Source organism: Manihot esculenta, chromosome 16, assembly GCF_001659605.2.
Source record: "Manihot esculenta cultivar AM560-2 chromosome 16, M.esculenta_v8, whole genome shotgun sequence".
Lineage (NCBI taxonomy): Eukaryota > Viridiplantae > Streptophyta > Magnoliopsida > Malpighiales > Euphorbiaceae > Manihot > Manihot esculenta.
Genome location: NC_035176.2, coordinates 27,170,091 through 27,193,746, shown reverse-complemented (window position 1 = coordinate 27,193,746; position 23,656 = coordinate 27,170,091). Strand labels below are relative to the sequence as shown.

The 23,656-nt window shown below is 35.0% G+C and overlaps 3 protein-coding genes and 1 pseudogene across 3 annotated transcripts; 1 reads left to right on the top strand and 3 right to left on the bottom strand.

The window, feature by feature from the left end:
* Window positions 1-593: 593 nt before the first annotated feature.
* LOC110619425 (transcription factor MYB3R-1) lies at window positions 594-7,991 on the bottom strand. Its single transcript, XM_021762864.2, has 12 exons — window positions 7,826-7,991; window positions 6,958-7,172; window positions 6,483-6,537; window positions 6,050-6,107; window positions 4,973-5,067; window positions 4,741-4,844; window positions 4,403-4,531; window positions 2,368-4,174; window positions 1,784-2,103; window positions 1,541-1,655; window positions 1,229-1,456; window positions 594-958 (listed from the first exon to the last, which is right to left on the bottom strand). The coding sequence occupies exons 2-12, from the start codon at window positions 7,032-7,034 to the stop codon at window positions 833-835; spliced, it is 3,114 nt and encodes a 1,037-aa protein (XP_021618556.1). The 5' UTR covers window positions 7,035-7,172; window positions 7,826-7,991; the 3' UTR covers window positions 594-832.
* Window positions 7,992-9,694: 1,703 nt separating this feature from the next.
* Window positions 9,695-13,254, bottom strand: LOC110619790 (annotated as a pseudogene).
* A 2,081-nt stretch (window positions 13,255-15,335) lies between these two features.
* Window positions 15,336-21,103, bottom strand: LOC110618412 (ent-kaurene synthase, chloroplastic). The gene is made up of 13 exons (XM_043951754.1): window positions 20,948-21,103; window positions 20,401-20,600; window positions 18,717-18,880; window positions 17,815-18,609; window positions 17,607-17,727; window positions 17,434-17,531; window positions 17,141-17,349; window positions 16,852-16,961; window positions 16,656-16,754; window positions 16,363-16,578; window positions 16,137-16,278; window positions 15,794-16,039; window positions 15,336-15,721 (listed from the first exon to the last, which is right to left on the bottom strand). Exons 1-13 carry the CDS (start codon window positions 21,101-21,103, stop codon window positions 15,377-15,379), a joined length of 2,901 nt encoding a protein of 966 aa, XP_043807689.1. The 3' UTR covers window positions 15,336-15,376.
* Window positions 21,104-22,266: 1,163 nt separating this feature from the next.
* On the top strand, window positions 22,267-23,103 carry LOC110619046. Its single transcript, XM_021762304.1, has one exon. It carries the CDS (start codon window positions 22,267-22,269, stop codon window positions 23,101-23,103), a length of 837 nt encoding a protein of 278 aa, XP_021617996.1.
* Window positions 23,104-23,656: the final 553 nt, after the last annotated feature.

Genomic DNA, 23,656 nt, shown 5'->3' with positions numbered 1-23,656 from the left:
TTGAATGATTTTTTGCTTCAAAATGCATATTGAATTGGAAAATATTAGCTCGTTTTCTTTTTACTCATTCTATCGATCTACTAGGCTTTAAGATATAAAAAGTAATATTTTTTTGGAATACTTTACAATTTAGGAGACGAGTTAATCTTCGAAATTTTTATTCATAAGTCTTCTATTTTATTATTACAAACTAACTATAAATAAAAAAAGATTTAATCTTTGGAAATTTTTATTAATAAAACTCTTTCTATTATTATTTATTATAAATTAACTATAAATGCTTTTTAAATTAAATTACTACAAATTTCAAATGCTACAGGCATTAAATTATTAAAGAAAAGATGAATTAAATTGTTATAATTTTAATACAGTAGTACTACATTTTAATAAAAGTTATCATTTTATTAATAGAAAACATAAATTAGAGGTTAATTTATTTCCACTAAAAATAAAATAATTAAATTATCATTTCCAATAAACAAAAATTTAGTTTGATCGACTTGAAAGATCATAGATGTTTTAGTTCAAAGGAGATTTTGACAATTACTTGGAAGATGCTTAGGCATTTCACTTACAGGCATGTCGATACAGAATTCAAATACAACAAATTAATGATTAAGAACATTATGTCCAACAGAAATAGGAGGGAAAAAAATCATACACCAACAACAGACAGAGACAGTGTTCCATCAATTAATGGATTTGTGTTCCACACAGAATGAAAAATAGGGGTAAAAAAATTGAAAAAGGCAAAAAGTATACATACATATTTATATATATTTATATAAGCTACAAATTATGACAGCTGAACTCATTTAACTAGAACAAATTGCTACCTGCAACCCTTCAACAGATAGGAAGAGGGACTTGAGAAGGTCATGGCAGTTGAAGCTCTCCCCTTTTCTGTTCCCTTTCCAGGCGCCTCACATTCACTGAAGTCAAGGGTACGGCATTCTGTCTGCACGCATTCCAAATAATCTTTTTAGTTCAATTCTTAATAATGTTTACAAAATGGTGAGGCTATAGAGAGTAAGAGCTCATCGAGTTTCACTATTATTAGATTAAATATTTGCATGTAACTCATACATTCATATTTACACTTTAATCTAATGGTTCGTTCTCCTACGAGGTTGAGCTTATATGAGATATAAGTACAATGGAGGCCTTGATAAAAAAATGTCGATAAAAAAGAAAGTTGAGTCAGAAATTCTGCACAACAAAGTCATACCGAAATATTTGAAGCCAAACGAGAGTGATTCTCAAGCTGATTATTTAGTACATCATTGTTCTCTTGATTCTCATTGGAGCACCTTTTTTCCAATAGTGCTTCAGGAGTTTCATTTCCCAAAACTTCCAAAGCATCAGCATAAGCAGAGGCAGTGTGCTCGCTTAACTGCTTCATCAATGCGATAGCATCATAGCTTCTGTCCCCAGGACTCATAAAATACCCAATATCCTGAAAACAAGGTCCAAGGGGTTTAAAAATCTTCAAAAAAATCTATTAAACAACGGTGAAAAGTTAGATACCAGAGCTTCATACCTCAATAGATATGTCTGTGTCAACTCTTGGGCCAGGCAGAAATGAATTAATGAACCAAGGAGATTTCCATGCTGAAGGAGATTCAATACTCCTTTTAAAAGGAGTTCCACCAAATCTAAAAACGTTGAACAGGCAATTCATAAGAAAACAAATCACAAGGATGCATAAACAAGAAAGACCACTGAAGTAATGAGTAGTGAGAGAGATTTTGGAAAAAAAAAAAAAAATAGAAGTACAACTTACATGCTAAGATTTTCAGTACCAGCATCGTTCTCAGTATTATCAATTGTATTTTCTAAAGGTGCTGATGTGGATGCAGGTAAAAGATCATGGTTCTTCTTGCAAAAGGTTGGGGATCTAACAACTATACATGAATTTCCAGGTGAAGATTCCAAAGCAATACATTTTTCTGATAAAGTTCCAAGTATTTTGCGGTATAAATTCTTTGGAGTTCGAGAACTTGGGGCAAATGCTTTGTCTCCTTTAAAACCAACTTGGTCAGGAGAAAATAATAGTAGATCGTTCATGCTGTCTTCAACAAGCATTCCAGAAGGCTGTTCCACCTGCAATAAGAAAGAAGAGAGAAAGATGCATGATATATTATTAGGACATAAATCATCACAGATACTAGGAGGAAAAAAATTAGAATGTGAATCCATGCAACTCGAATAAAGCAAGAGTCATGCTATCGGAAAATTAAAATTGCATAACCTAGATTTAACAAATAGAGTTGGAGTTATGGATAGTATCTCCACGAACCCCCAATCGCATCCAAAGGAAATTGAAGACATGGATAAGGGGGAAAAAAGACACATTTTGGTACTCACATCAGCATGAACCTTATTCTTAGCATCGGCATCAGAAGTACCATGTTTTTTGTTGTCTTGGGAATCACTTTTATCACAATCTTTCTCCGAAACTTTCTTGTCCACAAATGCACAGCAATCTCTCCCATTTTCCTGTCTACCCTCAAGAGCAGGATCCAAATTTTCTTTATCTTCATAGGTGGATCCACTGTTCCTTTTCTGATCAGATGGAGACAGCAAAGATGCTCTGTGTGTTTCACTCTCATCAAACATAACATCCAACCTTGAAAACTCCTTGGTCAAACTGGATGTCATGTCAATCTCAAGTTTTTTGTCAACTCTTCTATCAGACAAAGGTGACAACAAGTCACGATTTCGTTTCTTCAAAATGGACGGCGTACCGGTGAATGTCCTAGCAGCACTCTTCAGCACAGCATCAGGACTATCATCTCGAGATGGTGAATCCCATAATCTAAACGGAGTGATGCAATTCATGGATGACATCATTAGTTGGCGGATACCAAGAGGGCTGTACTCTTGCTGCATATCACTACCAGATTGTATAAGATCACAGCTCAGAAAAGGAACATCCAAGCTTGGGAAACGAGGAGGTTCATAACATAGAGCTCCTGCATCCTGCTGTTCTGTTTGAACGTTTGGCATTTCATCCACAGGACATGACTGCATGGTAACATAACCTGAAGCAAAAGTATTAACAGGCACTAATTTAGAAGGTTCCTTCAGATAATGTTGCTCTTGCAGGCATGTGCTATCTGTACGATCACCACATGGAGAGCTATCAATGCCATTGGTATATATAAAGTCATCATCATGCTCACATCTAATTAACTCCTGTTCGGGGGCTGCAAAAGAGTGATTAGTTAACTGATTTGACTCCTTTCCACATACTGGGTTACTATCATCAGATGAAAGCAGTGAAGGACCAGATGGAAATGGTTGACTGCATGAAGTGGTCAATACACCAGATTTTGAAGGACTAAATGATTGTGTAGTTCTATCAGTTTCAGATATCTGGTAGTTTGATGATTGACCACTTATGGAATCTATACAAGCAACTGAGTTTGGGCCCTTTGTAAAATTTCCAGAGGAGAAAATACCATCATTCATTGCGTCTGAAAATAAGAATCGACAACATTCATCATCTGATATCAAGATGTGATCTGGTTTAGCAGAACTTGCAGTGATATTTCCCATGGAAGTTTGAAATGAAACATTAACCAGTTCATGACTTTCATTAGCAGCTATACAATGAGTTGATAACCCTGATGAATCCTGCCCTAGTTCCAGAGAAGACATGTTAGGCAACTCCTGTAAATTAAATTGGTAATCACTGCTTGCACAAGTTAAGGGGTTCTGTGAGAAGTTTTGCTGGAGAAAGCTGGAAGGGCAACCCACTTCACAAGGTATTTCTGGGATGGAAAAAGTGACATCTCCTACTGACGTGAAGTATTGTTCTGAACAAGATGCTGGACTAGAGCTTCCTTCCTTACCTAAACAGGCCTCTTCAGTAAGCTGAAATTCTTCCCTTGTATGTAAAACTGCATTACCTAAGCCACTTGCAGTCTGAGAGCAGCCAGCAACAACTGACTCTTGACTGCATTCTGATACTTCCTCTGTTTCTGTTCCACATTTTGGACCAGTATCATCTCCACAGCTTTGCACCCTTGAAGATGATGATTGCATAGGCTGATTTTGGTGTACAACAAGAGGAACACCTTGGAACTGTTCTAATAAACCAGATGCCAAGTAAGAGTCCAATTTCTTTTTCACAGAACTGTTCCAGTGATTTTTTATAGCATTGTCTGTCCTGTAGACCAAACAAGCATGATGGTCACACATAGTGCTGATTGATGTAAATTAGATGGATTACAAAGCATATGAAAATCACATGCATAAAAAAATGAAAGCATATGAAAATTGAGAAGATAAGTTGCAAGAATTTGAAATTTAAGCAAATAAGAACCAATTTTTAGAACACATCTAGCTTAATATAAAATGAATTGGCACCCCTTCTTCGAATAATAAATAGACAAACCTTCCAGGCAAGAACTTTGTCAGTTCTGCCCATCTGTTTCCATAAATCTGATGAGCACGAATCAAGGCCAACTCCTCTTGCTGGGTCCATGCCTCTTTGTTTATTGAAGGATTAAGATGATTATGCCACCTGAAATATCATGTGCATGTCAGTGCATATGCAACAATCCAGTATCTAACAAATGACGAAAAGAAAATTTGAAACAAATATGGCATAACATGAAATAATGGATCAATATCATTTAAATAACTGCAACAGGTTCCAAGAAGAATAAAAATACACCTTCTGACAATCCCTTCAAACTAATGGGAATAAAGGATCAAATTTAGGGAACATACCGTTCCCTGCATTGCTTTCCAATTCGCCCAGGTAAATGCTGTGCAATTGTAGACCACTTTTTTGGCCCATATTTGTTCACCAGCTCTATTATTATTTCATCCTCCTGTTTAAAGGAACAAACACATATTAGTTATCATGAAAAGTCCACGTAATCCAAGTCAATTTGAAAGTCAGCAAAAGATGAAGCAGGGTAGGATTTTCATGGATAAGAAACAACTATATGAATGGTACCTCCTTTGACCATGGACCTTTAACAAGCTCTGGATTTAAGACTTTCTGCCACCTATGTAGGCATTGTACATCCGTCCGGTCCTTGAAACACTCAGCTACAGACAGAAATATTATGATTAGGTGACTGAATGTAATGTATCACAAGAATATTGGGGAATAAGAAGTAGTGCAACAAGAGTAGCAAAAGGAAACTAGCTCAAATAATATAAGATATGCCATAGATGATAGACCATAGTTCAAATACAACATTAAGAGTCAAAATACAGTGTTGCTGTGCAGAAATCATATGAGTCATCATACATATAGAGGTGAGGAAAGGATGTGAATTGTGAGTGGGAGTGTGGCTGTGGACTGGGGACTGTGGGAGACTGGGAATGGGAAGAGAAGATATTAGAGATGAGAAGTAGAAAATGAGAGAAAGGGCAAAGAGGAGGTAATAGGGATTTTCATTTATGGTTTGTTAGGTAGTTAGTCATCACAAACTGACAGCTTCCTTCAATATAAACAATTTAAGTTTCTGCATGATTTTGCAACTGGAACAACTAAAAAGAGGAGAGAGCTCTTAAAAAAGGGTCGAGAAGTCAAGGGGGCTTAGGGAGCGTAGAGAGGCGCAGCCCAAGTTCGAGTGGGGATATAGATAAGGGATGTTAGTTAGGAGCAGCATACTTCCATCTCTAAAAACAGCAAGACGCATATAAAGGTATAATATTTCAATTCAATTCTTTTTAATGAGTTAAATCAAACTGGAAAACCAATTTCTGATCACAATATTCTGCTTAGGCCTACCTAATACCAAACTAAAACATGGCACAGTCATTAGCCATCATCAACTTCTTATTTGGAGGTCATATCAGCTATAACCAACTAAAGTTTAGTAATATCATTAAAAAACTATGGATTATCTATAAAGCTATACAAATGAAAGTTCATTGCCCATAAAAAACTCACTAATTGCAAAGAAAGCCAAGAGTTTAAATAACTTGTTAAAAGAAAAAATAATGAAATGAGAAAAGATAAAGAAGCAATCCTCGTTTTTGCATGATGCCTGGACATAAACATACAAGTTCACAAACATACCAATCTTTTTCCAGTTTTTCCCTTTGAAACGCTGAACAGCCTTGCGCAAAATCTCATCCTGAACATGTATTCAACCCATTCACTAATACATAAATAACAAACAAACATGGATGCTTATATATGACTAGATATAAATATAAATCAATATATTGATGGAGTATCAGTTTCACGGATAAAGATAAAACAGATCTTAGTAAAAACTATATGATTCTTACCTAAATCTTAAAATATAATCCTAAACAAGATTTTTGGATTTGAGATGTCAATTAGGATGAAGAGAAGTATGAAGTTTTCCAAAAACATGTCAAACAAATTACTGACTAAATATTTTCATCACATATAATTAATGTTTTGAACTTGCATCTTAAAAAACTATCTAATTTAAAGCACACAAGAGCCAATGAGCCACATACAGAAGAGTTGCTAAAAGTACCTCTTCAGCAGTCCATTGCCCCTTTGTGGAACGCCTTGCTGGGCCACTGGTACGCCTGGAAAAGGAAATACAAATAATTAAGTATGATATCCAAATAAAGTAGTGATGACAGCGTCACTGTCTCAATCAAAGGAAACACTAATCATAGCAGCAGGATAAGTAAAGCAACATAAAATAAAGACTTCTTAAAATCCTTAGTATCAAATTACAGGAAATAAAAAGTCAAAACTTGCCTTCTCAAAGAGAAGAACAGAATACATCTTGTAGTTATAGTTATAAAAAGAAAGCTATGGAAACAATTGTAAAGAAGCAAAGCTGCAAGAATGCATTTTAACTCCACTAGCACAGCAAGAACATGGCAGAGAACAAACAGCATGCTCCATGCTTAAAAAACTTAAGATGTTCCAAAGAGGCAAGTACACTGAAATGCATGAGATGGCATACAAAAAGCTATCTGGATACAATTCAAAATTACCCATGCAGAGGCTGAATTCTCTGAACGCGCTCATTGTGCCCATCTGAGGGAGCAGAAATTGACTTGTCACTTTCCATTGTTCTTTGATAGACAAATAAAGCATCATATCCCAATTCCCACTTTACAGCAATTCTTTCCAGAATATGTCCTCCAAGTCATTAGAAATCTCCCTAATAAGCAGTTTGAACTTTCCTCTTGCCAGACAAAATAACAACCTAATACATGAACAAACAATCTCAAATTAACATAGAGTACATCACATAAAGAGAAACTCAGCGTGATGGAGAAAGAATAGAAAGTAACATTCCCAGAGATAACATCCAAGTGTGACTTAAGCTCAGTGCTTTTCACCATCACATCAGTATGAGCAAATTTTCGATTTTCTTTTAAGTAACTTGCACAACCAGGAAGCATTATTTTTGTCACAAATAGGAATGAACTCTCAATAGTTTAGAATTAAATCAGTCAACTTCCATGCTAATATAATACAACAAAATAATGCAAGAAAACATTTTCCACCCATGAATTATACCAGGGTTATTTAACGGTAAAAAATTTGAAATCAGGGCTTAATTCAGTTACAATAGGATTATCCAAAATTAAAGAAGACAATATTCAATAGTTTGAATCCACACAAAAATTATGAAGAAAATTTATTAAATTCAAACCCTAGACTATGATCAAAGTCACAAATTTCAAAGTATGCTAAAATAATCCACTTCACCGATTATTTGGATCATTCAATTTCGACAAATTCAAAAACTCCCGAAACGGGACTCGATAACACAAATTTTAGAGGAAAATGATTTTAAAAAAATTCAAAATCAAGAAGACAAATTTCAGACTATGAAACAGAAAAAGCACTTACTGGATTGAGCTCTAGAAAGAGAAATGCAATCGGAAGTAGAATTGATACGGCGAGCATTTGCAGATCCTAGAAGAGTTAGAGAGAGATCTGCAAAATGCACTGAGAAAGTACAGAGAAAGAGAGAGAGAGAGAGAGAAATTGAAACGGTCCAGAGAGCTATTCAAACATAAAGGGGCGGACTAAAGATTCAAACCCTATGGCTTAAAGCTCGAGCATGTTTGATTGCTTTAAGCGGTCCAGATCTTGCCACGATGGAATCACAGCCGTCCTTTTCTTTGCCTACAATTTTAAATTACAACGGCCCAATTTATTTTCTTTTTCTCTTCGAGTATTCTTTATTTCCGTTAAAAGTGCAACGTTTGTTAATAATACAAATTATTTAAATTTTTAGATTTCAGCTTTTCTACAGATAATTAATTATTATTTTTTATTTTTTTAAAAGATTATTAATTATTAATTAATTATGATGGTATAATATATCATAATTATTATTAAAGACTATCAGAAAGATCATCATATAAGATATATTTTAATTATTGATCATAATCACAAGTAAACAGTGAAATTTTATCTGTTATGCTTAACATTAATTTATTTTTTAAAATACCATTGATATAATAATTAAACGATACAATATCAAATTTATTTATATGTTGATTTTATATATAATTTACTAAATTTGTGAATTTTTGTAAATAAAATAATCACTTAATTTCCTGAGTATATGTTGCAGGTATCTATATATTGATAAGAAATTTACTCTTTTTTTTTTTTTTCATTTGAACACATTATTATTATTTTGGGTTTTAATTTAAAAATGATAAATAATTAAATATCGATAGAATTTATTATTTGTGGTATTCTAAAATTCAGAGAAAATAGATTTCTGAATGTGTATAAACTTAATCTGGGAGGTCATATTTTCTCTTTTATTTTTTTTTTTATATTCTACGAATACATAATCACTATTTTATTACAATATCACCTGTCTCTATCACGCAGAACTGTAAGTACACATGTATCTATATGTCCATTCTCGCCAGCGACCATTTAATTTTTTTTTCGGCATGCGTACTGATAAAATTGTGGCGTAGCTGGACCTCCAACTCTTTATTACATCAAACGAGCTAGACTCTTTTCGAGCAGGTCTGAATTTTCGATCAGCTCGATTTACTTTAGTCGCAGGTTGAATAGTGCGTTGATGGATCAATCTATTTGATGGACTCGAGTGGACTTTAAACTTATCTTCGTCAGGATTTGACTTTATCCGAATATTAGAGACGTAGTAATTATAAGCTTTAACTTACCAATAAGTCAATATTATATTTTTATCCATCAATAAAAGTGCAATATTACAATTATTATAAAAATCATTCTTTTATAAATAGTACAAATTTTCAATTTACTAAAAAAAGACAATATTAAACGGAAAATAGAAACGATTTTTCGAATTTAGTAGAAAAGAAATTATTAATTTACCAATAAGTCAATATTATATTTTTATCCATAATATAAAAGTGCAATATTGCAATTATTATAAAAATCATTCTTTTATAATAGTACAATTTTTCAATTTACTAAAAAAGACAATATTAAACGGAAAATAGAAACGATTTTTCGAATTTAGTAGAAAAGAAATTATTAATATTTTAAGTTAAAAAGAAAGTTTGAAATCATTTAGTTTTCAAATTTTATATCTTTGTTTGCATGATTTCTTTTATAAAAAGAAATATTCATATGAATTTTATTATGCATAAATTCTTTTTTTTTTAAATAGAAATTTTGTTAGTTAAAAAATTAACCTTCTATTTTAAATAAAAAAATTAATAAAAAAAAATTAAATTCAAATAAAACAATTCTAACTCGTTCTAATTTAAGTGGATAAGTTCCAAATCGATTCTGGTCTGAATTCAAAGAGAAAAGAATTGAAATGGCCACTGATAGACAGTTTGGATACAATTGAACATTCTAGTCTGATTCACACTTCGAATTGAACCATAATGATTTCATCAACTATATCAAACTTAATTAAGTTGGAGCTGTATCTCATTATTGCATCCGAGGCTCGAATATAACTTATGTATAGCAGACATCACTGAGAACAAGCAGCAGTGCAAATGTTATCACATAATAATCAATAAGCTCTGAAAGTGTCGTCCAAAATTGACCTCAAAACTGACCACTTGGTTATAATTTGTCTCTCATGATGCTCCAACTTTCTGAGCTTTATTCGGTCGACCAGTTGAATAATTATCTCTGGATCCGCGGTGTTTGCCACCACCCCTATGGTGTTTTCCTCTCCTGTAGTGGTGTAAACAACAATTTAGATTCAATAACAGAGATCCCAGGTGAGTTCTTGAATTATAGAGCAAATGACCACATTTTAATAGCAGCATCTGCAGATGGTTTTCAATCAAAATTAGACTATGCTGATTCTGACCTTGCTCGGTTGCCTCTATTTTCCCAATGCTTTTCTTGATTGCCACGCAGTAGGTCCCAGTACTCCTCCTCCGCCTCGCCTATGAGCACAAGTGAAGAAAGAAAACCGACTTTCTATCAGTTCACATCCCATAATGCCGCCACATGTAGAACAATGGCCATAAAGGGGCCATCAATTGGAATACAATTTTATCACAAGGTGGTATTACAGTTACACAGAAGGAATATGGAAAAAATATATTAAAATCAGTAGCAATATACGAACTCAATCAAACACTTTTACGTCAACTAAAACTGAGACTGTAATCTACCAGTCACAGGTTCTAAAATTGCGACGAAATTCTTCACAATCAAGCCACCTTCTTTAGCTAGTACTGCAGCTGCACGAGCTTTCTGAGCTGCTTCAGGTTGTTCGAATCTAACATATCCCGAATCCTCTCCAATCTTGAAATCAATGAACTTGACCAAGGAGAAAAAAATATGATATAAGGAGTCAATAGAATGCACAAAGCACAAAAGCCCAGACCAACTTCTAGGTAAAAGTTGCAAGAATGTGTTCTATCCACTCTAACCAAATGATTGAAATAGAAAGAATAGGACCAATATGATGGAGATGGAAGATTCATCTACAGCACTCATCTTCTTAATGGTTTTATCCTTTGATTTGAACAACATAATAATTGTGCAAGAAGGAAAATTATGGCCTAATAAAAGAAGAAGAATCTTAATACCTTGACAGTGCCAAATTTTCCCAAGACAGCTTTCAAATCTTCACGCATTACAACATTTATGTCATCCCTGTAGACATCAGCTTTGCGTCTTCCCTCTTTTTCTTTGGCCTTTCCCATGGGTTCTTCAGCTGACTTCTTCCCATCTTCCACTTGTATTTCTTTAGTTTCAGAGATAATTTCCTCATCAGCCTTGTCTTCCTTTCCCTCAATGTCCATCTGATTATTTTCTTTATCAGGAGAGACATTCTCTGACTCATGTTCATTTTCTTGAGCATCATTCTCTGAGGAATTTAGTTCTCCATCAGCTTTACAGATCTTTGAATCAATGTTGGTAGTCTCTTGAGCACCATTGCCTTCCCCAGAATGTAAATGCAACAATCAAGCCTTTGGGATAGCTGTTATCGTCACAAGGAATGATGAGTTAAATAACAACCATCAAAGAAAAATTACACCAGAAAACAAAAGATTGTTCGTTACTAAAATTGCTTCTGCATTCGGATTGTTCTTATTATTTGAAACCATCAAGGTACAGGAATTTTTGAATTCCTCTTCTTGTTTTGCTCTTCCTGCATCAAATTTTTTCCTGATTTGGACAGAGCATATATTAGAAGGAAAAAAAAAAATCTCTTGGGGGCAAATAAAAACGTTGTATGATTCATATTTATACGCACAAGTCCCTTATTTAAATTCAAAAGAGAATGAGCCTGCTTGATTAGTATGAAGAAAAACAATCTCAATCATTGCATGCTTCAGTTTCAATTCTAGTCGTAGAACTCTGAAAATCAAACTTTGCTTCAAAACATTTTCAGTATCTTCCTCCATAGAGAACTCGATCAACGCAGTGCCACAAAATACCCTTTTGTCAGCCACATGACGAGGCATCCTCACACTAACCACCTACAATGAGTAGAAAGATTCTCATGTTTTAAGAACCACAAACCTCGGAGACAGCTATAATTCATGATGACATCAGTGACAATCCAAAAACCAGTCATAGCAACAAGTGGAACCATCGATTACCTTTGCATGTTTTCCAAAAAAAGATTCCACGTCTTCCCGCTTCACATCATACTCTAGGGGCGATGCAGCAATTGTTCTTATGTCTAATTGCTCTACTGCCTCTTCTGGCTTTAAGAGTGGAACAATCCTACCAACTTTCTTCCCTGAGATGCAGGGCACAGTAAACCATTTCGTAAGAATAATAACAATTTTTCGTGAATACCAGGCAACCAAAAAAAGATAACCGACTAGGTTATTGAACTGTAGCTCAGATTAGTTGGAGCCAAATCAACGGCCAATTCAGACATTCAACCAGGAAAATTATCAGATTCTTTTAGAAACCAAATCCCACTTAGACAAACCAACAAGGAAAACAAGTCAGAAAGCTTGAATTGATGAAGGGTACTTTTATCAATCTCTAAAAGTAGTAGAAAGATCAAACATTTACTGCAGCCTTACGAAATCAAAATCCAATAGCACAAAGGACAAAATAAAATGAAATAACACCCTTCCAAGACATGAATTTAAACCGAAGCTCCACAGGGCAAGATTTTAGAACACTCACTTAACCTAAATTAAGTAAGCTGATTTGATTTTCTAATCATGCACTCACTCATTATCAAGACAAAGCATAAAAAGATTAGGGAGATAAAAAAAAAAAGGAGGAAAAGGAGGGTGAAATAACAGAAAAGTTACCATCTTCAGAAACTTTAAGATTATTAGATTTCCTAAGAGTTTCAGCAACTGCCTTGACAGTATCTTCCGGCACCTCTTCAGGCTTGATATCCTTCTATTTCAGATAACCCTTCATCTTCTTAAATGAGCATATCAAAGCAAGACTTACCACTGTTTTCCAGAGTCAAGCCCAACAATTTCTTCGAGAGAAAAAAAAAAAGCCCAACAATTTCTTCGAGAAAAAAAAAGCCCAACAATTTCCAAGTAAACAACAAAGAATTTAATCTGAACGAAAGCAAAACTCAACCATGTACAAAACAACAATGATATTGAAGTGCAAGTATACTTCCATCTTCATTGGCATTGATAGTATTCTTCATAAAAGTGTCTCTAGGGAGGTTGCTATCACTGAAGTAAAACTCTACCTGAGATACACAGGACACCAGCCAAATACACGAAATTTAAACATTTAACAAGCCACTGAACATGAAATCGTACTCCAGATTATAAGCAACTGACCTGCCTAAGGACTTCTTTCGCTGTCCCTTCGTCCAAAGAAGGCGTCGGCATTGTTGTTTCTCTTATCGTTCTTTCAAGATATTCTTTCTGTCGTAACTCTTGGTAGGAGTACTATTTTTTCTTTCTTCTATCCTAACTTGGAATTAGTAGAGTAATTGAATGGCGTTTACTTATAGTCATAGATTGTATTTTTTCAACTTTTGAAGAAGTTTTGCCTCTGCAAAAATCATAACTGAGTAGCCAATTCTTCAAAAGTTCTAGACTTGATGCCTTGAAAAATATAAAGCAACTCCCAATGCATGCCTTGTACACACATATCCAAAGATGACATTTCCCCGAGAAGTGATCTTTGCAGTTAAGATTTAAATTTCTCTATCTATGTATGTAAACGATTACAGGTTCTTTTGCCTGTTGACAGATGTTTGTGAGCTCAATCGTGCTAACAACAGGACATGTATTATAAAATTGATTGAGAAATTCCCGTTTAAGTTGTTCCCAACAGCCAATAAAGGCATTTTCTTTCAAGATCTCCTTCAATGCCAGCATTAATGCAAGTTTCCACAAAATGGGCCATATGTTGTCTTGAAATTTTGGGTACTGATAGTTTGCAATCTTTATGAGATCAATCCTTTAAGTGTAAGACTTAGCATTGTGCAAGAAGGCTGGGTGATACTTTGAACTTGATTCTTGATTGTGTCCTTGATGATATCCTGAGTTGGTTTGAAGGAAACTCTCCATGCTTTCTTGTTGACTTTGAGTTTGAGTCTGAGGTTACTTAATAGCTATTGGCCTTTCTCAATCAACCTATCCACCTTGGTTTTTAAATAAGCAATCTGATTATTTTTCTCTTTAATCAGTCAATCAGCGTCTCTAAAATTTTATCCATTTTGGCAATTTACCCTTCTAAAAAGGTTGTATTAGTCATCATGATGATCATGATATTCGATTTTTTAGATTTATCAGAAATCTAATGATTGCAAATCACTTCTCACTTGAATTTTGTATAGCATCATGAAAGTTGATTCTTAATTTTTCATAAAGGAAAAAAATAGAAAGGTAGAGAGGTCCCATTGCGTATGCAAATTCGTACACACAAATTTAGCATATAAAATTAAAAATAAAGAAAATGTGAATAAATATCAATTTAATTAAAAAAAAGGATTTAATATGTAACAATAAATTTTTTAAGACAAAAAAAACTTGATCCTTTCCTTTGACTTGTGTGATTTAAAGGCTTGAAAAATTGTTCTTGAAATGATAGAGAAAATTTTTTCGATTTGGTGAAAGAGGACTTATAAATTTGATAATCTTAAAATTTGAATGGAAGTTCTGTAGAGTTAGTAGAATCTCTTTTTGATATTTGTGATTCAAGATTTGAAAAACTTGTTATTGAATCTGTAAAATATACCCGTTCAATTTGGAAAAGAAGGACGTAAATTTAATAGTTTTGGGACTTGAATGGAACTAATAGCTTATAGTTTTTAGAGAACTTACATAGGTTGAGAGATATACTTTTCTCTTTTTTGAGGAGAAGCTCATCTCCATTTATAACGGATTTGTGATGATAATTTCAAATGGCTATTAACTAAGTGTTACTATTTTATTGGTTGACTTGTTCTTCAATGACATGATAATTTTTAATTGGTCTGACACAAATATTTAAATGAGCTTATTTTATAAAATTAATTTAATTAAAAATTATTAAATAAAATTTACATGCCCCAAGAATATATGATATTTTATAATTGAAATTAATTTTTTTTTTATTCCTAGACTTAGCCATAAACTACTCCAAAATTAATTATTGGAAGATACTATCGAATTTTCAATAGGTAACACTGTAAATAGAATAGTAAATATTTTACACTTGAAATAAATAGAAACCGCTTTTGATTAATTGAAAGATGGCCTAAAACCAATAAAATAAAATTATACGAAATTCTTTATGGGATTTTACTGGCATTATTTATTAGTTTAGTACAGCTATTCTAAATTATTATTTTATATATTTAAATTATAATTATAAATTTAAATTTATTTATTTTTATTGCTATAATATAAAATAGCGATTTATTCCACTCATAAGTTTAGTCTGATAATAAATACATATAAGTGAATCTGATATGTATCGGACTGAATTCATATAAATAATACGATATCATAAATTTAATCAGAGAATTCTATAAATTCAATTTAGATAAAAATAGCGCTTTAATTTTAACTTTGAGTATGGGGGTAGAGGGATTGGGTCATTGATGATTGCGTTGACAGCACTAACCATCTTGTGTGGACTTGAATAGCCATCACCACACATGTAGAAGAGATGCAACACCTTGCTCATCTTCCAAAACAATTCTTTGCAATTTTTAGGAACCACGCTTCCTTCCGTTTGCTGCACCATTCTCAGTAACTCTCTCCTATGGCTCTCTACGATTCTTGCAACCTCCTCTTGAGCCTCCTTCTCAGTTATAGCTCCACGACCATGTATTACATATAATGACACACTATTTAATTTTCCTTGTTCACTTTCTCTCTGCAAAGTAATTTACATTCATGAGAGAAAAGTTGATGAATAGAAATCGATGCATGAAGAGATTATGCGTACCTTAACAGTTTGACGATCATTTATAAGTCGGCCAATCATGCTGATATGCAAGAAGAGATTATTGTACTCTTGGCTTTGGACAACTTCCTCGGAGAGTTTAGAACCCATGAAATAAAGTGGTATGAGAACAACAGGTCCTAAGGCAAATGATACATATCCATTTGTCATGTACTCATACATGGTTGGCACTGAGTTTTCTCTCGCCCACTCAACTTCTTTTAACATGGTATCTAGCAGAGTGATCCACTGCATATACCATACATAAAATAATTATTAGATGATTATGATCATTAAGCATAAATATTTAGAAAATTAATCAACTAAAATGAATAGTTATTCCTACAAGATCAATCAAGTGATTTCTGATACATCGCCCTTGTTGTTTGATGGCCTTCTCAGCAAGCTCATTAGTTGTACCATAAACTGCATAGAAGAGTATCTTCACATCTTTGGACTTGAATCCAACAGTTGAGTGATCATCCCATCTGAGTTCCATCATTTTTTTTCTTTAAAAAAAAAAAAATTCTTTATCTAAATCATGAAATGGGTAATTAAAATTGTTTATATACCTGCGAATCAATTCCATAAAGTTCTGTATTTCCTCCATAGAACCACCAAAGTCAAAGAAATCATCAACAACAGTTGTTAGAACACTGTTTTTAGCCCAAGCGATGCGAGCATCAGATAGATCAGGGTGGGGAAGGACTGCAGCAACAGCAAAATACGCATACGCTATCTTTTGCCTTGCGAACTCTAATTTTTCAAAATTATATTCTTTTACCCATCTGCTAATTTTATTACAAAATAGGAATTAATTAACCGTACTGATTGAAAAATTAAAAATAAATAATTAATTAATTACCTTTCCAGATATTCTAATTCTTTGCGGTACATGGCTTGACACTGATTGAAATCTTGGAGTGACAACGTCAAGAGATCACTTTTATCAATATTGAAAAACCTATAAATAAAAAAAAGCGTGAAAGATATTATTATAATTATTATTATGATTATTATTATTCAAGAAAATAATAAGCTAAAGATTCCATCCACCTTACCTGTAAGATGTTTTAAGAAGTTCAATGTCATCCATGTTGTAATTCTCAATATAACGACGGCTTTCAATTCTTTCCAAGTAGGAAAGTGGATGGTTAATAGCATAATCCACCTGCAGATTTAATATTCTTTAATTACTTTTAATATTAAAATAAAAAATAATAATAACCGAGAATGGGTGTATACGACTAGCTGTATGTGGAAGAGTTTTTCAATGGTGTTTAATAAAACTCTGATCTTGCAGACTCTTGTGTTGATAAGATTATTATTACTGATAAGTTTGTGTTGTACCTCATCATGCAGGCTCTTGTCTTGGATCCCCCCAGTACTTGCTAACTCTTCTCCAAGATAAGTGCTTGTCCAAGCGTAAATTCTTTCAAGAACAGGTTCACTTTGAAATATTGTAATTTGTGAAGCCTTGTATAACTCCAAAGCAGACTTTATATTATTGCTAGATGAACTTAAGGTATCTTCTTGTTTGTCAAAATTCACCAATGCATCTGCACAATGGCATATCAGTTGTAAGCTAATTACTAATTACTAAAAGCTGAAACACTGCAAATTAATGGATAGAAAAATTTTACCTGAAGAGACTACGTAGCCATTCATCCTTAGAAGCCTAAATACCAAAGCACAACATTCAGGGTCTAAAAATATTTCTTCACTGCCTTGCGTCCAGGATCTGTTCACCAACCAGTTAATCATTTCGCTTCTTATTAAAAAGTAAATGGTTCAGTCATTAGTGGTAAATCATCACCTGTATATGTCATCTAGTGTGGCTGCGATTTCTTCCGTGACATGTCTGTCAATTCCCAGTTTTGCCAAATTGTCTATCATATAGAGACGGGAATAGATGTCCAGAGGATATGTGGTAGGAACTGGAGAACAGGAGAATTTTAACTCAATATGTATATTGAAAATGCCATAACTTATATTAAAAAAAAAAACTATAGTTATATGATCACCTCCTTTGTGGAATTTTTTCACCAGTGAGTGCAGGTAAGCTAAACATTTTTCATCATGAAGATGGATGAGAGCAGCTGCAGTTGAAGATGGTGAATTAAAGAGTGAGCCGTTGCTTCTTTGATATTTCATTAGCTTTTGCCAATCATTTAATTGGGTCAGCCCCTCTGCATATTTTGCAAGATTGTTTAGCTCGCCTTGGAAGCTGCAGCAGAATGAACTCAGCATCAATACGTACGTAAAAGTTGAATTAAAAGGAAAAAGGAAATCACAGGTATATATGTTATGCCTTTTAATTTCCAAATCTCGCTTTTGAAGCATTCCCTCTATTAAAGAGTTGTTGAAAGGAAGATTCAAGGCTGTGTCCCTGGCATGCTCAATCATGCCTGGAAATATTATGTCGAACCCAAGAGGAGAAAGTTGATGCTTGTCAGTGGCAGCCCAAATGTTAGAGGCCATGAAGTCTAGACCTTTATTCACAAGCTGGTCGCCCACATTCCATTTGTGGAGAGCTAGGAGACAGGCAAGTGTGGAGGAGAGGCAGTCTTTAATAAGGAGGGGATGGGCAGGATCAAGAGCCCATGAACCATCAGGCTGCTGATTCTCCATAATCCAGTCAAGGCATTCTGGGAAAAGGGGCTGCTTGGAACCATTCTGTGAGGGTACCATCGCAACCCAAGCAGTGTCATATGAGGAAACTGGTAGCTTATTCTCATCTTTCTTCAAGAAATCTCTGATTTTTCCAAGTGGATCTTCTACATTCTGCAGCTTTTTGTTGAACGGTAGTCGTGATGGATCTGCTCACAAGCTCATCATAAGAGGAAATTAAAGACTTGCTCATTAATATTTATAATTAAGAAACGTATAGCAAATTTAAAAGTAGCCAGAGATCTTTTTGTCTTACCTGCTGAGTGAGGCTTTGGTGTTATGCTTTGTGTTAGCACAGTCTTGAGATTGGCCGTGCAAGAGAGTGCCATCGTTCTCTCAACTGTGTGGTGTTTGAAGAAGAATAATGCTGCCTCGACACATTTATAGGACGGAGTGGTCAACGAGTCATTTGTGTCCAATCTTGCTTATTTGTCAATTATTAGGAAATTATTGGGGGAAATGAGTCGTTGTAGCTATTTTTTACATAAATTTTATCTGAATAATTTAAATCCCCTTAAAATATTATTTAGATTGAGGTTTAGATCATTAAATTATAAGATATTACTTCATGGGCAATTCATTTATTTATATTTAAATTTAACTTTTTCTTTTTTATAATTATTGATATCATCATGTTTATAGCCGGGGTAAAAGCATTTGGCAGGATTGGTTCAAAATCGCACCAAACTAAATAAATTCAAAACTGAAATTTTAGTATTTATATAAATTAAATCAAATTGATTTTGGTCAAAAACTAAATTAAATTGATCTAATTCGATTCGATTCAGTTTGATTTGATCGGTTTGAATTTTTAATAATTTTTTTATTTTTTATATTTTAATTTTAATATTTTAAAATTTAATTAAAATATTTTAATTTTAATATGATCTAATTTCTCTATATTATTGAAAATAATATATTATTATCACCAATCAGTTCGGTTTGATTTTTTTAATTTTTTCTGATCAAATCAAATCGAATTGAAATAACTAAAATTTTTAAAATTAAAAACTAATCGAATCGAAATGAATAAAAAATCTAACTAAAATTTTAAATTAATTCAATTTGATCGATTTTTTCAATTTAAACCAAATATTGCTCGCTCATGTTTATATTTGTAAATTTCAATAAAAAGTAAAATAGTTTTTTGAGTAATCGTTCAACACTTTTTATTTTATAAATAAAAAAATAAATTAAAAATAGAATTTTTCATTTTAATATTTATAAATTAGTTTGATTTTATTTTTTTTCTTTTTTTATTTTTTTTATTTTACATATTATTATATTAGTAAATTATTATATACAAATAGTTGGACTTTAAAATCGCTCAACGAACATCTTTATAATGTTTAAAGATGATCATCCGATCGATTTGATTTAAAATCGAATTGAACTGAATAAATTAAAAATTAAAAATTTAATATTTATAAAAATCAAATTGAATTGATTTTAATTAGAAATTAAATTAAACTGAATTGATCTAATTCAATTCGATTCGATTCGATTTGATTGGTTTGAATTTTTAATAAATTTTTTTATACTTTATTTTTAGTATTTTAAAATTTAATTAAAATATTTAACTTTAATATAATTTAATCTCTTTTAAATTATTGAAAATAATATACTATTATTACTAATCGGTTCATTTTGATTTTTTCATTTTTTTCTGATCAAAACCGAACTAAATTAAAATAATCAAAATTTTTAAAATTAAAAATCGAACGGAACCGAAATAAATAAAAAACCAAACTGAATTTTCAAATTAATTCGGTTCAGTCAATTTTTTTCAGTTTGAACCGAATACCGCTCACTCCTAACAATATCTTCATGATTTTATGTAGGATTAATCTAATAACATAAAAAGTATTTAAAAATTCTTAATGTTTATGTTATTTTTTAATATTAAACATTTAAATTTTAAATAAATTAATTTTGATAACCGCTTAGTTTCACCACTCCGATTACGAGGCCGGGCCCATGATGACGGCTCTAGTCCAAGGTTCATGAAGCCTCTTAAATAGGCCGGCCTAGACCATTCGGTCTCGAAATCAGGCCTTCCTTGGGTCTCAGTCTCTTCACCCCCAGCTCGGTCATGAGACCTAGCAAAAGAAGGGATAACCGGCCCACTCACCCAATATATCTGTTTACACGTGTGCCAGGGGGAGAATTAAATGGCCGTTCAGCATGGAGCAGACGTCTGACGCTTTTGTACGTACGTATCCGTATGACAGAGACAGGTGGCGCAGTAGCAGCAAGACCGTTGGACGTCACTAACAGATGAAAAAAAAGAATAAAAGGGGAGGAGCACCCTCCTCTCAGACAAAGTTTACTCAACCATTGTAAATTCTATTTTCTCTGGATCTCAAATCATCAATTGGCGCCGTCTGTGGGAAACGAAGGAGATCTTTCCGTCACCGGAGTTCCACTCTAACAAAACCCACTAAGATCCACAATGGCCAACCATAACGAAAACAACATTCCCAATACCCTCAATGACCTAAGCTCTGCCCAAGAGGGGCAACAGTTCTCTTTCTCCAGTCCTATAACTCCCAATAACCTACCACCAACCCCTTTTAATCCCTTGCCAAGCTCGGCAGGGAATGTACCCGGAGCCACATTATCTAACCAAGACCTCCAGGCCATGGCCCTCCAATTATAAAACACCGCCCATTGGCTGGGGCAAATGATGCAACAAAGGGGCCTTGGCACCCCATCGAATGTATTGCCTATGATAGAAGCAATCCAAACCAACGAGCCCTAGCCTACCTTCAATCACCCCTAACAAAACAGCAGAGAAATCAGAGAAAGAGGCAGAAGGGCTGGTGAAGAAGAAGAGCCGGAGGCCAGAGTCCATGGAAGAAAGGTAAGGGAGCTGATAGAAAATGACGAGGCAGACATTTACTCTGCCAAAACAACCAGAAGAACAGAGAGCGAAGAATGGAAGGAGGAGTATCACATGGAGAAGAGGCCTAGACAAGAAGAAGAAAATGTAGATCAAAAGCTGCAGAAAATGAGAGAACAGCTCTTGGCCGAGTTGGGGGTAAAGGATCACAATCAGACCCTTTTACCCGCATCCTCGCCTTTCTCAAGATGGGTGCAGCAGGAGACCATCCCTAAAAAGTTCATGATGCCGCCTATGGCAGCATACGATGGAATGAAAAATCCCAGGGAGCACGTCCTTAACTATAAAACTTTCATGGAGCTGCAGACCTTATCGGATGCCTTGATGTGCAAGGTATTCCCCAGGACGCTCACAGGGCCAGCACGGGCATGGTTCAATAGCCTGGAAGCTGGGGAGTATCAGAAGTTTCGGAGATCTTGCCAATATTTTCATCAGCCGGTTCATAGCAGGAGTGTCGGCTGACAGAAAAACTAATTACCTAGAGACGGTTAGGCAGAGGAGGAATGAATCCTTGAGGGAATATGTAGCTCATTTCAATACGGAGGCCCTACAGATCCCTGAACTAGATGAGGGTAGGGCGGTGGAAGCCATGCAGAAAGGGACCACCTCTCCTGAGTTCTTCGGCTTGTTGACTAGGAAGCCCCCTACTTCGCTGGCAGAACTGATGAAGAGGGCAGAAAAATACATAAAGCAGGATGATGCCTTGATGACGAGCAGATTTGCCAAGGAGGTAGCAGACAGAGGAAAAGCCTCGGAGGAAAGGAGGCCGGAAAGGCACGAAAAGAGACAAAATAAAAAGCCTGAGGCGTACAGACAACCCTGGGACAGGAAGGACCAAAGACCATTTCCTCCATGAGTTCCTGAGACCCTGACCCTTCTCAATGCCTCCCGAGCCGAAGTGCTCATGGCATTCCAAAATAAGGAGTTTCTTCAGTGGCCCAAGCCCATGAAGGCTGAAGCAAGCCAAAGAGATCCTGACAAATACTGTCAGTACCATCGCATGCACAGCCACGACACCAATAACTGTTACCAGTTGATCAGCGAGATTGAAAGGCTGATTAAAAGAGGACACCTGCGAAACTTTGTGAAAAAAGCGGAAGGAGAAAGGCCCCAGCAAAATCCTACTACAGAAAGACCTCAGAGGCCGAGAACAGGAACAGTGAATGACGGTTCCAGTGGAACCATCAATATGATTGTCAGGAGAACTGGAGGTCGGATGAGCAGGAGAGGAAGAAAAAGGGGCCGAGATGGGGAAGGCAGCAGTACTGAAGTCATGCAAGTGGCAGAACATTCTCCAACGGTCATCTCTTTCTCCCTAGAAGATGCCCACGGCATTCAGATGCCTCACAACGATGCTCTCGTTATTGAAGCCGTCATTCATAACTATCGAGTCAGGAAGATTCTAGTTGACGACGGAAGCAAGGTGAACTTATTGTCGTACAGAATTTTCCAGCAAATGAGAATTCTCGAGGAGCAGTTAGTTCGGGATCAGGCCCCGATGAAGGGGATCGGAGGAGTCCCGGTACCTGTGGAAGGAAAGGTGAAATTGGCTCTGACCCTCGGAGAAGCACCCTTGGCTCGAACTCACTATGCAGTATTCTTGGTGGTAAAGCTTCCTCTGAACTACAACGCCATACTGGGAAGGCCGGTGCTGTATGATTTTGAGGTAGTGATCAGCATCAGATACCTGGCTATGAAGTTACCAACCGAAGCAGGAGTGGGAGTAGTCAAAGGGTGTTAGGAAGAGGTGAGAGCAGTATACCTGGCCACAGTGTCGGAACTGAGCTCGGCAGGGGAAAAATTTAACTCGAAAGTCCTGAAGGTCCAAGATGAGAAGAAAGAGGCCAGAACGGAACCAGTTGGAGAACTTGAAACCTTCCCCTTATCAGAAACAGAAGCAGACAAGGTTTTCAGCCTTAATACTGGCTTGACTAAAGAGCAGAAAGCTGAAGTAATGGCCCTGATCCGAGGTCACGCCCCAAGCTTCGCCTGAAAGCCATCAGACATGCCTGGGATAGACCCTGAGGTGATGACCCACAAGTTGAACGTCCTCCCCGAAGCTAAGCCAATAAAACAGAAGAAGAGGGTAGTAAGAAGAGAGAAGCAACAGGCCACCAGGGAGGAAGTACAAAAGCTGGAGGAAGCAGGGTTTATTAGGGAAGTCATATACCCACAATGGCTAGTAAATCCTATATTAGTGAAAAAAGCCAATGGCAAGTATAGGATATGTATAGACTTTACTGACCTGTACTAGGCATGCCCCAAAGATTGTTACCCCCTCTCTGATATTAATA